Source organism: Culex quinquefasciatus, chromosome 1 (genome assembly GCF_015732765.1).
Source record: "Culex quinquefasciatus strain JHB chromosome 1, VPISU_Cqui_1.0_pri_paternal, whole genome shotgun sequence".
Classification (NCBI taxonomy): domain Eukaryota; kingdom Metazoa; phylum Arthropoda; class Insecta; order Diptera; family Culicidae; genus Culex; species Culex quinquefasciatus.
Genome location: NC_051861.1, coordinates 124,244,257 through 124,265,416, shown reverse-complemented (window position 1 = coordinate 124,265,416; position 21,160 = coordinate 124,244,257). Strand labels below are relative to the sequence as shown.

Sequence of the window (21,160 nt, the reverse complement as noted above, 5' to 3'; positions counted from 1 at the left end):
ACTCATTTTTTAACATAAAATAAAATTTAACAAAATTCGTACTTTCAGGGTGGCCCTGAAAACAAAAAATGGGAAAAGCTCGGGAATTCGGCTGATAAACCGAGATAAAATTATAAGTTTCTTGAAAAAAAGCGACAAATTTCATCTGAATGAGTTCAATTTCTTTTTTTTTCGTTTTAATATTATTATTTTTTTGAAAATATGCTATGTTTGACTAGTTCTGCCTTTAAGGCTATCATAAGAAATGCAAATATTAAACAAAAGATTTTTACCAAATAAAAACACTTGAGCAATTCTCTGAGATATCGATCATTTGATTTTTTTTATTCTTTTATCCGGCTGAAACTTTTTTGGTGCCTTCGGTATGCCCAAAGAAGCCATTTTGCATCATTTGTTTGTCCATATCATTTTCCATACAAATTTGGCAGCTGTCCATACAAAAATGATTTATGAAAATTCAAAAATCGGTATCTTTGGAAGGAATTTTTTGATCGATTTGGTGTCTTAGCAAAGCTGTAGATATGGATAAGGACTACACTAAAAAAATATGATGAACGGTAATTTTTTTTTTGTGACTTTTAATTATAATTTTTATCACTAAAACTTGATTTGCAAAATAACACTGTTTTCATTATTTTTTTTCTGATATGTTTTAGGGATTTTTTTTAAATGCCAATTTTTCAGAAATTTTCAGAATGGACAAAAAATATTTGACAGAGTTATGAATTTTTGAATCAATACTGATTTTTTCAAAAATAAAATCGAACTATTGGTCGCAAAAAATTTTAAATTCATTTTTCGATGTAAAATCAAATTTGCCATCAAAAAATACTTAAGTGAAATTTTGATAAAGTGCACCGTTTTCAATTTATAGCCATTTTTAGGTAACTTTTTTGAAAATAGTAGCAGTTATTCATTTTTTTTTAAATTAGTGCCCATGTTTGTGCCCTAAAACGTGGAATAAAAAATCACCAAAAAAAATTTACCTTGTATCATATTTTTTCAGTGTAGTTATGGATAAGACAACACAGAAAAAAATGATGGTAATATTCATCAGGAAATGGTGACAGATTTTGTGTCAAAAAAAGAAGATTAATATTACCCCAGAAAATGATGAATTTTCATCAGTTTTTGATAAATATTCATCAGGTTCACATTTTTACACATTTTTTATGTAATATTACTCACCAACCAAATTTTCAACATTGCAAAATTCAACTTTCTTTTCTTCTGTGAACTACAACTTTGCTGAAGACACCAAATCGATCAAAAAATACCTTCCATAGATACAGATTTTCGAATTTTCATAAATCATTTTTGTATGGACAGCTGCCAAATTTGTATAGAAAATTATATAGACAAACTAATGATGCAAAATGGCTTCTTAGGGCATACCGAAGGCATCAAAAAAGTTTCAGTCGGATAAAAAAATACAAAAATTAAAATTGAAGAAAAAAGACCGATTTCGTAGAGAATTGCTCATTTGCAAAGTATTTTATTTGCATTGCCGCTTAGTCATGTTTTTTGAAAAAAAAAATATGATTTTGGTAAAAAATAGAAATTATACTTTAAAAAATATGTTTGACTACGCTATCTACAATAATACAATCGAATTTGCAAGCGAAAAGAATTTTTGAGAAGAGTGTATTGTTTGATTTCAACTAAAAATTTGCAGCTTTTCGATTTTTGTAAATGATACTGATAAGTGTCATTTCTAATAATATTTTTTCGATAATTTCAGAAAATTTGCTAAAATATTGTCAAAGAAACATTGAAGATTGGACCTCTGGTTTAAAAAAAATATCTCAATATTTCAGCAACTAATGGTCCAAATTTTAATTTAAGAAATTGTAACATTTGTGGAATTTTATGATCTTTTCGAAAAATATTTTGAAAGTTTTGCCTTCAATTTATCTCAGCTTGTTTTTTTATGGTAACAAGTATTCAAATCTAATGCCATTTACAACTTGCTTTCAATTACGGACTTCAAGATTGATGACCTAATTAGATATTTTAGCATAGATTAGTCTAGAGAAAGCAAGGTAAGTTTATATAGGTAGTTTATATTCCAGTTAGTGCTGCTGACAAAAAAAAAACATATTGGTAAGTAACTTGAACAACTTCAGTGCGCTGTCAATCTGTCAACTAGCTTAAACTTCTTAGGAAACCAGGCAGGTGCCCCCTTGAACTCATTTTCAAGTGGCCTTCAGCTCGTCTCGTTACAAAGCCGCATCCTGGTTCACCGCACACATGTTCGCCCAAGAACCGACTACGAATACATTTTAACGATTTTAACTGACCACGAGAGTGATGGTTGGCCGGGTTCCCGCTGGGTTCCCGGGGGCCATCGGCACATGTTTCCGATCTGCTTTATTTTTTTTTTGGTAGTTTGGAAATCCTGTCTCGCCCAAAGATACAGGACACAATGTGTCCCGATTAATGGTGACGCTCGTCGGAGGACCGAAATTATCATAAACGATACCGGTTTCCGCAAGGCAGGGATTCAAAAGCGTACGGGTATTGTTCTGGGGAAGGCCAAAATGGGGAAGACAATGGCGAATTTGCTCAAAAGTCCTGCTAGGAGAGAGGGAGAGAACACAGAAGGTGTCGGAATCGTGCATGGAAACCATTATTCGGGCTTCGTTTGATAATTTCGAAATGTTCGGAAGGTGATTAGAACAGCATCCTGGGGAACGTCAGAATTCGGCATGCTGTTCACGTATGTCGGGGGTCATCCTTTTTCGTTTTTTTTTTTGAGAGAGGAAAAGAAGTCGTCACTTCAAGTTAAGGCACGCCGAGAGGTCGGCAAAGGTTTACGTGCTGTTCCGTCTGTTGGTTCGGCTTTGCCGAAAGTGTCTCCAAAGCTAATGTCTGCACTGATTACGCAAAGGCCCGGGGACTGGCCACCGACTGCCACAGCAGTCTGGTTCTGGAAGGACCCACAGTGGACGTGTGCACAGTATGTTGTCTCGGCCTGGGACGGGGAGATAAGGAACAAAGTGGTCGAAGAGGTCGAGAACGGGCAAAACAGTCATAATGATCTAGTATTGATGGCGATTTCATGGAAAATTGAGATGCTGCACCGCAACGGGGCGTATGGCATTTTTGTCTTTTTTTTAGGGAGTGAGAGTAAATCACTCAACAGGGTCTTGGAAGGAACCTTGGTTTCAAATACGGACTTCTACACAGAAAGGAGTTCCATCTGAAATTTAACAATTAAAATTAGCTGGCTTCAAATTGGTGAAACAGTGATTTTTTTGGCTGAATTAACTAAAATTACAGGTAAATTTACCAACCAATTTGGTTAAATTTAATTAAATTAAGTTATATTAGGTAAAATTAAGTTAAATTAAGTACAATTTCGAAATTAAGTTAAACTCAGTTATAATATGTTAAATATGTTGAATAAAGTTAAGTTAAGTTTAACTAAGTTGAATAAAATAAAATAAGTTAGATTGAGCTTAGTTAGTGAAATGTGGTTATATTTAGTAAAATTTAGCTGAATTTAGGTGAACTAAGTAAAATTTTATTGAATTTGGCAGAATTAAGTTAAATTTGGCAGAATTTAGTTAAATTTAATTTAATTAAGGCCGTTGTAAATATTTTTCAAAGTTTATGTCGCCCCCCATTCAGAGTCGGCCTGAATAATCAGGAGGCAAAAACATTTTTTTTTTTCGAAAAACTTCAGAATTTAAATGAAAATTAATGTTTAATCAACCAAAAACCAATTAAAATGCACTTTCCTGCGTTTATAATCATATTTAGCATGTTTGAACTCCTTTGAAGACATTTTAAATTTCGTGAAATACCAATGTACAGGTCCCACGAAAAGTTTTTTTTTCGCGAAAAAAAAAAAATTTCGTCGATTTATCGATATTTTGAAAATTAATGATTGGAAAGCAACTGGGCGCAACAAGGCTTGTAATTTAAATTTGGACCTGGACTTTGATTAGAGCCGAGGGACATAAACTTCAAAAAATATTTGCAACGGCCTAAGTTCAATTTAATAAAATTTAGATAAATTTGTTTAAATTTCGTTTTGTTTTGTTAAATTTGGTAAATTTATTTAAATTTGTAAAATTTAGATGAATTTTATAAAATTTTAAATAGCTTGGTAAAGTTTTGTTAACTTTAGTAAAAAAACCCTTTAAATTAAGTTGAATTAAATTAAATTCAGTTCAATTCAGTTAAATGTAGTAAAATTTAGTTATTTTTGGTTTAATTTAATTAAAGTTGTCCTAATTTAGTTAAAGTTGTCCTAATTTAATTAAAATAATTTTAATTAAGTTAAATTAGCTAACGCTAGTTAAAATTCGTTAAAATTTGCTCAAGCTTAGTCATAATTGGAAAATTGAGTTAAAATTGGTTGAAAATAGCTAAATTTTTTAAAAATTTGATCAACTCATAACAGTTTATAACAGGTATATTTATCCATAATTAGTTGAAATCAGTTTAAAATTTTGAAAATTATTTTAAAAAATTGTTAAAGTTAGTTAAAAGTTTCCAATTTTTGTTTAAATTACAAAATAAAAACGAAAGAACTTGAATGAGTAAGATTTAGTTAAATGAACTTAAATATAGTTTCATTTATTCATAGTAAGGTATTTTTTTATTATTATTAAAAATAGCCAAAGAGAGTTAAAATTAGCATAAATTAGGTCATGTTTGTTAAAAATATTAATAGAAATTAATACTATTGAATTTCAGTTGATATGACTTAGCTAAATAAGTGTAATGAACTAAATTTTTGTTTAATTAAATTAATTTTAGGTTGGGTTGATTCTGTTTAGTTAAAATTTGTTAAGGCTTGTAATTATTAGAAACAAAAAGTAAAATTATTTTCAATAAGCCAAAATAAGTAAACTTCAGTAAAATTTAGTTTAAATCAACAATAATTTTATATTAATTAACTTTGGTGATTTGAATAAGTTATATGCAGTTTAAACTAGATAATATTAGATGAATAAATAAGATTTACTTAAATGAAGTAAAATGAGGGAAATGTAGTAAAATTTGGTTTAATTTAGTTCAAATAAGTTGAATTCAATTCAAACTGAATAAAACTAGTTTAAAATCGAAAAATATAATTGAAATTTGTACAAATAAGTACAATTTTTTCAAGTTTTTTAATCTGTAAGTTGATAATAAGACAATTATCATTTAAAATACTTAAAAATGCCAAATCACCTTAATTAAGTTATACTTAAGAAAATTCAAAATATTATTCTTATTGAGTACTTGAGTTCAATTAAGTTACATTCAGATGAATAAAGTTATATTGAGTTAAATTTCACTCGATTTTGTTAAAAATTTAGATAAGTTTAGTTTAATTGACTGAAATTATTTGAATTTATTAATTTTAGTCAAACAAAGTTCAATTTTGTTAGACTAAGATAAATTTAATCTTGTTTAAGCAGATTTAGTTGAATATAGATATAATTATTTAAATGTAGTTAAAATTTGCCAAATTAGAAAAAAAAGATAAAACTAGCTGAATTAAAATACATGTAAAAACGAGGTTAATTTAGTTCAATTTTTAATTAAAATTAAATTAATTAATTTAATAAAAATTAAATTTAATTTAATTTAATTAAAATTAAATTTCGATATTAAATAAAGTAATTTAAGTTGAATTTGGTGAAATTTATGTATAATTGAATATATTTGGGTATAAGTTTAAGTAAAGTAGATTTTTCAAACAATTTTTCCTTAATTCTAAAACTAGAAAAACTAAATCAAAATAAAATAAAATTATGAAATAATGATACTATGAAATTATGAAATAATGAAATAATTAGGAAATTTAGAAATTAGGAAATTAGGAAATAAAGAAATTACGAAATTACGAAATTTGGGAATTAGGGAATTAGGGAATCAGGGAATTAGGGAATTAGGAAATGAGGAAATTAGGAAATTAGGAAATTAGAAAATTAAGAAATTAGCAAATTAGCAAATTAGGAAATTAGTAAATCAGGAAATTAGGAAATTACGAAATTATGAAAATAGGAAAATATGAAACTTTGAAATTATGAAATTATAAAATAAGGAAATTAGGAAATAAGGAAATTAGGATATTAGGAAAATGGGAAATTAGGAAATTAGGGAATCAGGGAATTAAGAATTATGGAATTAGGGAATGAGGAAATTGGGAAATTAGGAAAATAGGAAACTATAAAATTATGAAATTATAAAATAAGGAAATTGAGAAATAAGAAAATTAAGAAATTAGGGAAATAGGAAATTAAGAAATTAGGAAATTAGAAATTAGAATATTAGGAAATTAGGGAATTAGGGAATTAGGGAATTAGGAAATTATTGAACTGTGAAATTAAGAAAATAAGAAATTAGGTAGTTATGAAACTATGAAATTAAAAGAAGGGAAATTAGAAAATTTAGAAATTAAGAAATTAAGAAATTAGGAAATTAGGAAATTCGGAAATTAGGAGATTAGGAAATTAGGAAATTAGAAAATTAGAATATCAGGAAAATTAGAAATCAGGGAATTTGGGAATCAGGAAAATAGAAAATTATTAAACTATGAAATTAAGAAATTAACAAATCAGGTAATTATGAAACTATGAAATTATAAAAAATGGAAATTAAGATATTAGGAAATTAGGAAATAAGGAAATTAGGAAATTGGGAAATTAGGAAATTAGGAAATTAGGAAATTGGGAAATTAGGAAATTAGGAAATTAGGAAATGAGGAAATTAGGCAATTAGGAAATTAGGTAATTAGAAAATTAGGAAATTAGGAAATTAGGAAATTAGGTAATTAGAAAATTAGGAAATTAGGAAATTAGGAAATTAGGAAATTAGGAAATTAGGTAATTAGGGAATTAGGAAATAAGGAAATTGGGAAATTAGGAAATTATTAAACTATGAAATAAGGAATTAGGAATTAGGAAATTATGAAACTATGAAATTATTAAAAAGGGAAATTAGGAAATCAGGAAATTTGATAGGATTTGCAAAAATCTGGAAACAAAAATAATTTATTACACATTTAAAATAATTGAGATTTCGTTCAAATTACTAAAATATAACTTAAATTACTTCAAATTAGCCAAAATAGTTAAATTTAGCAAAATTTTGTTAAATTTAGGTATGTTTAATTAAGTATTGTTAATTGTTGTATGTATATTTGTATCGAAGCAGAACGTGGTAAGTACATCTTATATCCTATTGCTAACAAATCTGTCAAACTGTTTATCTATCAATTAAACTAACCCAAAAAACTCAGCACTTTCCAACACAGTCGTCCCAAGAACCGTTCCCTTCAGGAACAGAAGAGCTCGACTTCTTGTAAATTGCTTTGTTTTCTACTGAATTCTACCGCAAGTAATTTGACCTGAATTTGTTGAAACTCCATAAATAAGCCCCGTCTGTCCGTCCTTGGGTGCCGGTGGTGTCAAAAGGACGTCGCACTAGTCTCGTCTGGTCCGACGTTATCTAGCTCTGGCACCCACTTTTTTTGTCCAGGACACACTTGCGCGACATCTTCCCGGGTGAATTGGGTTGATTAAGGCATCTCTCGTCGAAGACGGGACGTGTGAGAAGGTAATAAACATGTTTGGACCGTTCGAAGGATTGGTTATCTTATCGCCGTGATCGTCTGGTCGGTTTTGCGTAACATTAGGGGCTTGCCACACCAGAAAACGGTAGTAATAAGGCTGTAAACTTTATTTTTTTTTTTGAATGAGAAGCAAGACGGCGATCTTCCTGGAAGTGCGACGACAGATTGGAACCGGGGCTCCGTCACATGGCGTGGCAAATCTCCGGAACCGCGCAGTGACTGTGGTCACGGCTTCCGTGGAATCTGACCTGGCGTTGACATCGAGGACATCACCGACGACGACGACTGCATTAAGCATGATGTACGCAGAAAATAAATTAAACCAGACATTTACATACATCATACAATATCCCAACATTTATCATTCATTCACACCATCCGTCGGCTTTCGGGGTCGCCGGACTTTTGGTTCTGGGGCTGATGTGGCCACCGATGGTCAGCTCGACTTTTTTTTCGCTTCTCGTCACCGGAAAACAAACTGTAGGCAGAGGCATCGGGTTCGTTGGAGCAAAAAATCGAAACGAAAAACAAAACAACAAAAAATCCTAGTGACTAACTGATGCAAAAGCACGGCTTGATGAGCGGAGTAGGGTGTTGGAGGGTTGTTGCAAAATACACTGACTGCCAACGACGTACGGAAGCTTAGCCTACGCCCGGAAGAGGAGTACGGCTCGTGTGAATGGAGTTCACTGCTGCATCCACCAGAGATCATCATCATCATATCGGCGGATGCTGTTTTCGTTTTTTTGCATTTCATGCAGGAGGCAGGGTTGAAGTTTTGTTTGTTGGAATTACAGACATTTTTGCAATTTTTATCTGATCGTTCGATTACGGACTTCAAGAGAAAGAACTCATCGAAAATCTAATAGTCCAAATGAAATTGTGGATTTAATCTCAAACAAATGATACGGACTTCAAGATTCAACTCATTAAGAAGATTATTTGAGTTGTTCTCTACGATTTCCCAAATTAATTATTATGAATATATCTATTTTGAAACCTTTTCAAGAGTAAAACTTGATATTAAATATTTATTTTTTTCATTGGAAAGATCATTCAATTTAACAAAAGGTTTTTTTACATTGAAAATTAAACCAATGGTTTTCGAGATATCGTCAAATGAAAATTAAATAAATAAATTCATTTGCATCGATTCGAGTTCTTTGTGAGGCTGTATCTTACAAACAAATTGCCTGATTTGCAAAGTTCCAGAAAGAAATTTTAGAAAAATCACTCAGTTTAAAAAAAAGGTTTAATGGTTTATACCTAAATGTAGCTATAACTTGAAAACGGTAATTTTATTAAAAAAAAATATCGTACTTTTCGATTGCAAATTAAATTTGTGAAAAGTTGTCCCAATCCCTTTTCGATTTGCGTGAAACTTTGTCCTAAGGGGTAACTTTTGTCCCTGATCACGAATCCCAGGTCCGTTTTTCGATATTTGGTGTCAAAAGGACTTTTATGTAAAATTGGACGCCCAATTTGATGGCGTACTCAAAATTCCGAAAAAACGTATTTTTCATCAAAAAAACACTAAAAAAGTTTTAAAACTCCATTTTTCGTTACTCGACTCTACAAAATTTTGGAACATGTCATTTTATGGGAAATTTAATGTATTTTTCGAATCTACATTGACCCAGAACGGTCATTTTTTTCATTTAACAAAAATTTTCATTTTTTAAATTTCGTGTTTTTTTTTAACTTTGCAGGGTTATTTTTTAGAATGTAACAATGTTTTACAAAATTTCAGAAAAGACAATTACAAATATTTTGATATATAAACATAAGGGGTTTGCTTCTAAACATCACGAGTTATCGCGATTTTACGAAAAAATTTTTTTGAAAAAGGACCTTTTGCGTTTCTCTTTGTTTCGTCGTCCGTGTCTGTCGTGGGTGACCATGAAAGGCCGTGATCAACGACGATCAACTTATTTTTTTCGTAAAATCGCGATAACTCTTGATGTTTAGAAGCAAACCCCTTATGTTTATATATCAAAATTGTTGTAATTGTCTTTGCTGTTCACCAAATTTTTGAAAATATTTTTTCTCATCCGAATCTGGCATAAGTTTTATAAAAATGTTGATTATGAAGGAAAAGAACATTTTTTCCAAAAAATCATAGGTTTACGCTATTTGTTCATAGGTGGCGACATGTGTCTTTCAGCTTTGCTGCAAATCCTCTATATTTATTTAATTTTTTCTATAGAGAATTTGCAGCAAAGCTAATAGACACATGTCGCCACCTATGAACAAATAGCGTAAACCTATGATTTTTTGAAAAAATGTGTTTTTTCCTTCAGATTCAGCATTTTTACAAAACTTATGCCGGATTCGGATGAGAAAAAATATTTCCAACAATTTGGTGTATAACTTTCCAATATTTGTTTGATTTTACAATGAGAAAATTGTAAATTTAGTAAAAGATAGTAACTATTTGGCAAGAAAGTCTGTCAAAAATCAACTAAATAACTATTTATTTCCTTAATATCTATCGGGAAACTCATTTTTTCGTGTTCCAAAACATGTTTTTTAAAAAAAAAGTTCACAAATGTTTGCGCGCCCAAAAATTGATGTTCATTATTTTAAAGCAAAAAAATTTTCTCGTCTTTTGCAACCAGTTTCATTAAGATTGATGCAGGGAATCATGAGAAATAATCGAAATTGTTCTTTAATCGGCAGAAAGGCATACGATTTAAGGCAAGTAACCTCATTTTGGCGCCACCTACATTTGAAATGCAGTCGCGCTGCAAAACCTCAATAGGAAAACTGTAAATTTAGAAAATGGTATTAATTTGGACTATTTGGCAAGAAAGTCTGTCAAAAATCATTAAAAATTGTTGAATATACGTAAACACATCTGTTATCAACTATATATCTGTTTATTTCATTGATATGCACAGGGAAACCAAAGAGTATTATTCTCTTCTCTCCGGGGAAACTATTTTTTCGTGTTCCAAAACATGTTTTTTAAAAAGAAAAAGTTAACAAATTTTTGCGCGCCTTAAAATTGATGTTCTTTTTTTAAGCGGATTTTTTTTTTTACAACCAGTTTCGTTAAGATTGTTGCAGGAAATCATGATAAATAATAGTTTTGTACTTTAACCCAGCAAAAAGACATACGAATTTTGGCAATTAACCTCGATAGTGGCGCCACCTACATTTGAAACACAGTCGCGCTGCAAAACCTCAATAAACTAATGAGGTCTTGCAGCGCGACTGTGTTTCAAATGTAGGTGGCGCCAAAATGAGGTTACTTGCCAAAAATCGTATTCCTTTCTGTTGGATTGAAGAACAAAATCGCTTATTTCTCATGATTCTCTGCATCAATCATAATGAAACTGGTTGCAAAAGACGAAAAAAATTTTATGCTTCAAAATAATGAACATCAATTTTTGGGCGCGCATAAATTTTCGAACTGTTTCTTTAAAAACATGTTTTGGAACACGAAAAAATTAGTTTCCCCGTATATATGAATGAATTAAACAGTTATATAGTTGATAACAGATGTGTTAACGTATATTCAACAATTTTTATTGATTTTTGACAGACTTTCTTGCTAAATAGTCCAAATTACTATCTTTTTATGAATTTACAATTTTCTCATAGAAAAATCAAACAAATATTGGAAAGTTGTACACCAAATTGTTAGAAATAATTTTTCTCATCCGAATCCGGCATAAGCTTTATAAAAATGTTGATTATGAAGTAAAAAAAAACACTTTTTTTTAATCATAGGATTACGCTAATTGTGTCTTTTAGTTATGCTGCAAATCCTCTATTTTGAATAAAAATCTTGAAAAAAAATATTGTATGAAATGAAAGAGCATCAAAAGTCTAACCAGGATCAGCTCGAATTTTTGCTCAAAAGTTGTTTTGAACGCTGGAATTTAACAAAACAAAATTCGCATACCGAACCTCAAAGGGCGAAAATTTCAACCGTCCTGCTTCGCTAGGTTCTACTACTCACCACTAGGTGTCGCATGTCGTTTGGCTCTTGAACGCCAATAGGCAATCAAACGTCAAAATTACCCCCCACTAGAGGGCGCTCAAACTTGGGGTGATGTTTTCATTATAACCTACAGCGAGTAAATTGGTTTGAAATTTGAAATTGTTTTATTTCATCATAAAATCGACATTAATAGCAAATTATACCATTTTCAGGTAAGAAATAAATAGCTTAATTGATATAAACGAAAATATTTTTGTGATGGTCGATTTAACCTGTTCATTATCTGATTCAAAATAAGGGAATGTTTTAATCAACCAAAACATAACTAATCAATTGAGAATGTATATTATTCAAGTGGACAATCATTTTTTAATGTCACTTCTACCATAAAAGCAAAGATCTGCTTGAAAAATGATAATTGGATTGATTTTCAAAATTAGCAATCTAACCTCATTCTCGCGTTTTCAATCCGGATCTCAGAATTTTCAATGAAAAAGGCAACTTAGCAAAAAAATCAAAAGGTCAGTCGATAGAACTTTTTATTTCTTACCTCCTGTTAACTTTATTTTATTCCAAAAGATCAATTTTCTTTTAAAAAATCTTAGAATAGTTTTCACTTCCCTTTGCACTTATCGCGCAAAACCGTAAACGTAACCTTGCACCAAAGTTCTCCTACTCGAATGTAGGTGGCGAATAGAGTTTTTAGCTTTGGTTTTGGGGGCCTATAGGGTTGTATTCAAATAAATTAAACTTCTAGTACGGACTTCAAGACACAGATCACTAAAAAGAGTATTTATTTGAGCTGGCAGTGCCGGTAAGTTTATAACATAAAAATGAAATCCGGTCAGGTAAGTACGTTAAGAGTTAAATAGGGTTTAAGATATTATTTATTTCAAAAAAAAAAACAGGAAGAAACATTTTTTTGTTGTTTGAAAATTTGCTGTCATATTTTCAGATTCTTAGGGAGCTTTCTTTTATTACGTAACGCAGAAAAATGGTTTTATACAAAGCAAATAACATTTCTATTCAATGAGTTTTTTTTTGATAATTAGGTAAGTAATAGCATTTTGATGTTTTGAAACTCGATCCTTCAAGTACGGACTTCAAATTGATGTTCCCCAAGAAGACATCAGAGATTAGTTGAGGTGTTTATTAGGGAATATCAACAGTCTGGTAAGTAGATTTAGTGTTAAGGATGTGTCAAATTGTCAATGTCAATAGGTAATTTTTAGTTTTTTTTTGGTGTAGATCAGGTAATTAATGGGATATATCAATTTTAATTCTTATTTTTTCAAGTACGGACTTCAAATTGATGTTCTTTAACAAGACATCAGAGGTTCGCTGAGGTGTTTTGTGATAAATATCACCAGTCTGGTAAGTACAATTAGAGTTAAGCATCTGTCAACCTGTCAATGCCAATAGTTCCTAAGTTTAGTTTCACCCCTGCCCGTCAAAACAACACAGATCTCGTTACACCTACACGCAAAAAATCTTTCTCTCCACCTTCGAAACCCCTCCCCCCAGCTAGGAAAACTCATTAAGGCCGGGTGTGAAATTGAGCTCACCTCGACGGACGCGTCCGTGAAGCCGCACATTCGAGAGAGAGGTTGCAATCTTCAAACAAATCACTCCCGCAGTTCAACGTGGGGATAATAGATTTCGGGGAAATGAAAAATCAAAACCCAGCTCGAAATTGGATCCCAAATCTGATTTTGCCGAGCTGCAACAGTCGTAAACATGTGTGCGTTTTGGGTGTGGTGAGTTTTACGATGTATGCAAATACGACTAGGGATAGTTTTTACTTCCAGTTAAAGAATATTTGTCGCCACTTTATGGCGGCAGGGTATTTGGCAAAACTGTTTGGCAATTAGGGGTGAGCGTTGACAAATGCAAAAACCACCACCTTTTAAGGGAGGGGGAAAGGTAAAAAAGATTAGTTAAAAATCCTTTGCCATAAAGCCATAAAAGCGAGGTTTCCCTTTCGCTTATGGGTTAGAGAGGTTGGCAAATTTCTTTTCCCTTCTTTTCAACAACCCCCGGAGGAAGGTGGTAAAAGCGGAGTTTGCAGTTTTGTGCAGTGACGAAAGACGTTGTCAACGCTTTAGTGCGGTTGCAGCAGGGTTGTAAACGGTCCTCTAACCCTGAGGGGAAGGATAGAGGATGTGGAGGATATTGCAGAGCCCGAAAAGGTTGGAGTTTGGCGGTAGTTTTTGCAAAACGGTTCGGTCCCGCTTTGTTGCGGAATTTTAGCATACTTTTGCAACATTGCACATGAAAGGACCGTTCCAGTGTACTGTTTGGTGAACGGGAAAAATAGAGGTGAATGGTTGTGGAACCCGTACTTTATGGAAGGGGCTTATTTTGGGATGTTTGCCAAATTTAAGGTAGTTTATTATGGTTGGAGAAATGATGGAAAAACGAGAAATCCCATGAACCAATCAAAATCGCCAATTCTGAAACCTCATGAATTTGGCAAGCCCATCTGTCTGTGTTTGAAAAGTCGCCCCATTTCGCGCTGGACAAGTTGTGACATTGTTCTCCCGAAACTACTTCCTCTCTAACCAAATTAAGCAAATGGTTGTCTGTCAACTCGTGTCCCACGCCCGGTCAGTTTGTCTAAAATGTTGGCAAATCGTCGTCCAATCTGCCTAAAAAGCCCCAACTTTTTTTCAGAATCACGGTGCTGCCCTCTCGTGCAAACGCCTGAATGTAGACACACCACAGGGTGCGATTTTCAATCATCCAATGGATGGCTGTGATAACGATTTCGGGTGAGGGGGTGCACAATGGTGATAACGACCACAGATGGGGTCTCCCCCCCCTCCCCCTCTGCAGAGGGGGTGGGCGGGGTTGTAATAGTTCACAATCAAATATTCCATCAAAATCCAGACATCCGTCGTGGTTCCGGGGGCTTTTGGTCACTGGCCGGTTGGCCAGAATGTGGGTGGATAGGAGAATCTGTGGTCTCGTTCTTTTTTTTGCGTGAGTGTCCAACGGAATTCTACTCTATTGTTTGGGCAATTCGGCGAAAGCTTTCAAATCGATGACATGGGGATTATTGGGAGGAGAAGAAGAGTGTTAAAATTGGGATTTCTGTAAAATTTTATCAGCATTTTTTAAGTTTAATTTCGAATAAAGACTTCAAAAACCTAATTTAACATTTTGACCAATCGAAAAATACAGTCAAGTAGATAGCTCAAACCGTCACTCATCATTTTTGAAGGTGTCCAACGTTGAAACGACAAGAATCACCAAAGGCCGAAATTGCATTCCCGGGGAAAATCGACGCGCAGCCGAGATTGTGCACCATCTTCTTCGGATTTCCACCGGCATGGCAACCATTGCAACGGGTTTTTCCAACACATGATTGTTTTTCCGGAGTAGAGCACTCTTCGGTCTTGCCTCGACGGTGTCCTTGTTGGGATTTCTGCAGATCTGTTTTTGCTGCGAGAGGAAAAGACCCCCCGGAAAAGCCGATGTTGAGAAATGGCCGTCGTTCTGTTTTTGTCAACCGAAATGGTGTAAGAGTGGAAAAACGTTCGCGTCGAATGCTACAAGAAAAATGAATGATGACAAACCATAAATAAACCATGCAGTTTAGCGTTGCAGAAATGCCCGGGCTTTTGCGGACATTTGTTCGGGGTGGAGCGGGGGGTGCGTCGATGGTTGACTCTGTTTGAGGCTTAAAATTATGGAAATTCTGTTAAATTTTAAGTTTGAACGAAATTTCACTTCAATTACGGACTTCAAATTTACATGTCTACCTGCCTTCCGATGATATTGGAATTGTTGCTTTGAAATCAGATAAGTACATTACGGTTTAGGCATAGACTAATAAAAGACTACTCAGTGGGCTCTGAACCATGACTCAACCTTTTTATGACCCCTCGGCACGGCCGGTTCACTGTCAAACATGACAGATCGAAATGTCAACAACTGGCAGCTCTGACTTTGACATGACATTTCGCGCAATGGCAATGTTATTGTTTATGTTTTTGTTTTGATTTAGACGGAACCAGGATCCGGATGAGGACGATGGGCCATGTTCCGGATGAGGAGGGGATCCCGAGCGAAATCCCGAGAGTGGTCGGTTCTAGACAAGAAGCGGCTCTCGATCGAGATCATTGTGGGATGTTAATCGTCTTCTTCCCAAAAACGATCCACGTGATCACCGTCGGGTTTGCCAAGCAAAACCGGCGCGGGCCACCTCCGGCTAATACCGCCGTCCGGCTTCAGCTGAAGAAAACCGTCCTCCTCCTACCCGGAATTGTCACACTGAAAGGCAAGAATGTGCACCTACTTCAAAAACCTCAAATCAGCCAAGTTCTTTGCCCTAAACCGTCAACTTGGCATTCCGAACCCCAGCGATAACGTCGTCAAACAAAAATTTGTCCCCGAACCAGTTTCACCGACAATCCGTACGACCGCCCAGTGCACCTCCTTCTCCGTCACCTATATAGGCGAACTGTACGCGGAGGTCAGCACAGTTTGTTCCACTTAGAGGGAGCCCCCAAAAAGGAAGCCCACTTCGTCCCGGAACTGAGACCCACTGAAGTCGCTAAGTTTAAGAATCCTCATGGGTCATGGGGAAAAATTCCTTCTTTTACTTTGGTAAATACAAAGAAAACAAAAACGACGATAATTTTTATCATGCACTTGAAAGTTTATTTTCAATGGTTGGTTACAACGGTTACAACTTTTTCAACATGATCGAAATTCACTTTTTTGTTCACATAGTTCTTGACAAATTCCTCGCCCTTCCGGATGTTTTTCTTCAGCTCCGATATGTCCTTCTTCAGCAGCTCCTGTCCGTAGGCGTTCACCTTGGGCAGACCAAGGTTCTTCTCGAGAACGTTCTTGCCCAGCAGCAGCAGCGTGGAGAAGTAAGTGACGAGCGGACGAACGCGCACTCAATCACGTTCTTTTTGCCGTTCATGGCATGGGCCATAGCGAGGGCAAAACGGGCTTCGGCGTAGGCCGTCGTGAGAGTGTCCGCACCGGCACCGGTCTTGGTCTTGAGGACCTCCTGAATGCGTACCGCCAGGGTGGCAATCTTGTCCTGGGGAAGCTCACTGGGATAATGGTCTGGCCGGAGTGGCCTCCGATGACCGGAAATGTTGACCCGCCGAAGTCGACACCCTCACCGATGAACGTGTTGGGACGGACAATGTACAGCATGGAAATGCCAAACGCGCACTTCGGTTCCAAAAATCCGGCCTTTGGTAGAGTGTCGCAGGCAATCGTTACCATCGAGTTGTCTAGATTCGAGATGATCAAATCATCCGGCGGCAAGGTCGCGGACGATCGAGGTGTTCGTATTGAACAGATTTCGCTTACGAGGAATGATGACAAACAGCAATCATCTGGAAAAGAGAACACCAATGATAAACTGATAAAATAAGCATTTATTTTAAAAGCTAAACATTACCTTAAAAACCAAACACCAGTCAATTTCGCTCGTTGCGCCAAACAAAAATTCCTGCACAGCTGATTGACTCATTTGCAGCCTGCCTTGATCGCTAAGCAAAACAAAAACAAACAAGATGCGCGCGTAAATCAGCACAAAACGAAATCGAAAAAACCAGCGCTGCCAGGTCGTTCTGTCATACGAGGGGCGAGCCGATGTGTGGTTCAACGTGGTACTCGCGGTTCACAGCTTATGAGTCATACTTTTTGAAAAATTTTGTTCGGAGTGTTTAGTCTTTAATTAGTCTATGGTTTAGGGTTTGTTATTCGACTGGTAAGTACATCATTATTTTCAACACTGTCAATCTGTCATTTGTCAATAAATTTATGGAACTAATGTTTATATCATAGGTTAGGATTTCTTTGAATTCCACTTCAGCTTTTTAAATTTACACCAAATTTTGTATTTGGGATTTCAAAATTAAAAAGCTTTTTAAAGTTTGCAGATTTTATAGGGATTTCACTTCTATTACGGACTTCAAATACTTAATACCTTCCACATTTTAAACGAAAATTGAATTGATGCTGTGAAATGTGGTAAGTACATGAAAGTTTGGAGATTGTTTTCTAACTGGTAAGTACATCGTTGTCCCTATTTAACACTGTCAATTGTCAATAGATTTAATAGATTTAAGAAACTAACATTTTGTCAAATATTTAAGTCGTTGAATCATAGGTAAGAATTCTCGATAGTTAGTTGGAAATTTCGTTCATAATTCTTAAGTCTGTTTTAAATCCATTTAAAGTCCATTTTTATTAATTGAAAATAAGTGTCAAAAATACAGTTGAAAAATTCTAATTTTAAGAGCTATTTTTTTTCTAACGTCTCTGAAAGTCATCTCAACTCTAAGCTTCAATTTGAAGACGATTTATTAAGTTTTAGAAATTTATCGAATTGTCACTTCTATAACGGACTTCAAATTCTAAATACCTTCTTAAATCAATTGAAATCGAACTGTTGCTGTGAAATCTGGTAAGTACATAAATGTTTGGTGTTTTTTGTCTGACTGGTAAATACATAATTATTTTTTATTAACACTGTCAATCTGTCACTTGTCAATATATTTAAGGAACTAACAATTTGTGAAATATTCAAGTCTTTCAATCCTAGGTTAGATTTCTCGAGAGTTTGTTTAAAATTTCGTTCAGAGTTTTTGAGTCTGTTTTAAATCCATTTAAAGTCCATTTTATATACATTTAAAATACTTTTCAAAAATACTGCTGAGAAATGCTAATTTTTAGAGCTAAAAAACTTTTTTTTTATTTAACCGTCTCTGAAAGTAATCTCAACTTAGGACTTCAACATCGGAAATGATTAATTTGGTTTCGAAAATTTATCGAGATATCACTTCTATTACGGACTTCAAATCCCTATTACCTTCCACATTTCAACGGATATTGAACTAATGCTGTGAAACATGGTAAGTACATGAAAGTTTGGTGCTTGTTGTCTTACCAGTAAGTACAACATTATTCCTATTTAACACTGTCAATCTGTCAATTGTTAAAAGATTTAAAGAACTAACAATTTGACAAATATTCATGTCTTTCAATCTTAGATCAAATTTCTCGAGAGTTTGTTTAAAACATTGTTCCTAGTTTTATAGTTTGTTTTAAGTCCATTTAATATTTTTTTTTAATAATAGACATCACACCGTCTTTTCAGACTGAATTTTCTAACTAACGAGACAAACACAGAACACCCAGATGAGATGGGCGGGAATCGAACCCGGCCCCCTTAGCACACATGAGGGATCGGCAGCCGAAGCCGCTAACCACCGCGCCACGGGGTCCTCTTTAGTTTAAAGTCCATTTTAAATACATTTAAAATAATTCTCAATATACTGTTGAGAAATCCTAATTTTGAGACTAAAACACACATTTTTTTAATTTCACCGTCTCTGAAAGTCATCTCAACTCAGGACATCAAAATTGAAGACGATTCTTTTAATTTTAGGAATTTGTCGAGATGTCACTTCTATTACGGACTTCAAACCTAAATTACCTTCCACAATTCAATGGGCATTGAACTGATGCTGTGAATTCTGGTAAGTACAAAAAAGTTTGGTGTTTGCTGTCTCAGATAGCCTGTCTGACTGGTAAGTACGAAATTATTTTTGATTAACACTGTCAATCTGTCACTTGTCAATAGGATTAAGGTACTAACTTTTTGTCCCATATTCACGTCTTGGAACCTTAAGTTAGAATTTTTGAGAGTTTGTTTAAAATTTCGTGCTTGATTGTGATTGTAGAGTCTGTTGAAAAATCAGTTTTAAATCAAAATCGTCGAAAATACCGTTGAAGAATGCTAATTTTGAAAGCATTTTTTTACCGTCTCTGAAAGTCATCTCAACTCAGGACTTCAAAATTGAAAACGAATTATTTAGTTTTAGGAATTTGTCGAGATGTCACTTCTTTTACGGACTTCAAACCTCAATTACCTTCCACATTTCAATGGTCATTGAACTGATGCTGTGAATTCTGGTAAGTACAAGAATGTTTGCTGTTTGTTATCTGACTGGTAAGTATATAATTCAATCTGTCACTTGTCAATAGTTTTAAGGAACTAACTTTCCATCTAACATTCACGGCTTTAAATCATAGATTAAAACCCCACTAGAATTTCACAACTATATTCAAAATTCCATTCATAATTCATTCCAAACAATCGCGCAACCCCTCGGTACGAAATGCTTCACCGGTTGCAAAAATGTCCCGCTTTTTTTTTCCTGCATTCCAAAATCCTACACATCACTCATTCTATCAGTTCCTGTTTGTGTAGCTAAAAATTCAAACTCTTTCTGCGATTGCTGGTTTCAAAAACTGTGTGACCGGTCTGGTTGACAGCAGTAGCGGCAGCACTGTATGCATATAAAAATGTCAGCCAATTTTTTATTTATATTCATTATTAACCATATGTGACAAATGTATATGCACCGATTCTTGTATTTCTTTTTTATGTTCGCGAGATTCCGGTGGACACAGTCGGTCGGTCCGGTCGCTTTGCCTAACTTTTGGCGCAAAAATCACGCTAGAATAAAAGTGCTGAAATTTTTATGATTGAACGGCGTAGCGTTTGTACACATGCACTGGTACAGAGTTTGGACATTAAATTGGCATGACCTCATTTTTATTCCCTCTGACAGCCGGGGGAAAAATCTGCTCAAGCTGTCACTGGTCAGTTTGTTTGCTTTTTTTTTTTGCTGGTTCTGCTTCATTTCTAAACCAGAATAGAAGTTTATAAAACATGCACCGTCACACAACTTCCCGAAACGGTTCTGAATAATGGTCCAACGTGCCAACCGGAAGCTGTTTTGTCCTCCAAGTGCTATACGGGATTAGCATATTTGTCTGCTCCAGTAAATGTTGGAAATTAGGCTAACCATTTCCGAACAACAAGCAACCTTTCACGTAATACGCTTACGCCCAAGACTTTGGGAGATTAGGAGTGTTGTTGCTTTTCGGGGAAATTGCCTCGTCGCACGAGTCGTAAGCGGTTAGAAGAAAGCACTTGTGTGTTTGAAGATGAAGCAAAAAGACTCATGCTGGGTTTCGTTTTTCTCAAGTGATTAGGCAAACTTCTTGGCTTCTTGTCAAGGTGGGTTTGTTCAAAGGTAATGAAATGTGTCTAATGAGCTCGATTTGCGTCATTGTGGAATTATTTGTAAGGTTTAAGACGATTTGTATGATTTTTCTGGAGTGCGGAAGCTCTTTGTTGAAACAAGTGTTTTGTGAAGTGAGAAGTCTGGGATTTGTTGAAGGAACTTAAAATCCACCTAAATCAGAAAAATAAAAACATTCCACATAAAAATATTAAAGGTACAAAAAATGCGAAATCAAAAAGGGATGTCAAAAGTTCATATTTCTCACTTCTTACTGTTCCTCTGTATCAACACAACACTCACTTCCGTCGAACACGCTTTTTATCGCGTGCGCACACACACAACGCCAACATTCCGACATCATCGCACACGTGGACGCACGCACGCAAAAAATATGAAATAATGTTATATTTGGGTGAGACAGCCGGGAAAATACAGCTCTCGCAGCAAAAAAAAGCTCATCAAAAATTTGGTAAGCCATAATAAAATATTTGAACCATCGCTATCCATTCATTTTTCAATTTCCCTCCCAGAACGCGCGTTGCGTTTCTGGTCGTGGGTGGGTGC

The 21,160-nt window shown here is 34.4% G+C and overlaps 1 protein-coding gene and 1 pseudogene across 1 annotated transcript in view; one reads left to right on the top strand and one right to left on the bottom strand.

Annotated features, from left to right (window-relative positions):
- LOC119771131 overlaps positions 1 to 13,178 on the top strand; it is a 41,296-nt gene extending 28,118 nt beyond the window's left edge. The window contains exon 5 of the mRNA XM_038266541.1: positions 13,050 to 13,178. Coding sequence (XP_038122469.1) covers positions 13,050 to 13,178 — 129 coding nt within the window. The remainder of the gene's footprint in view (positions 1 to 13,049) is intronic.
- A 2,919-nt stretch (positions 13,179 to 16,097) lies between these two features.
- LOC119771130 lies at positions 16,098 to 16,949 on the bottom strand (annotated as a pseudogene).
- Between the last annotated feature and the right edge of the window lie 4,211 nt (positions 16,950 to 21,160).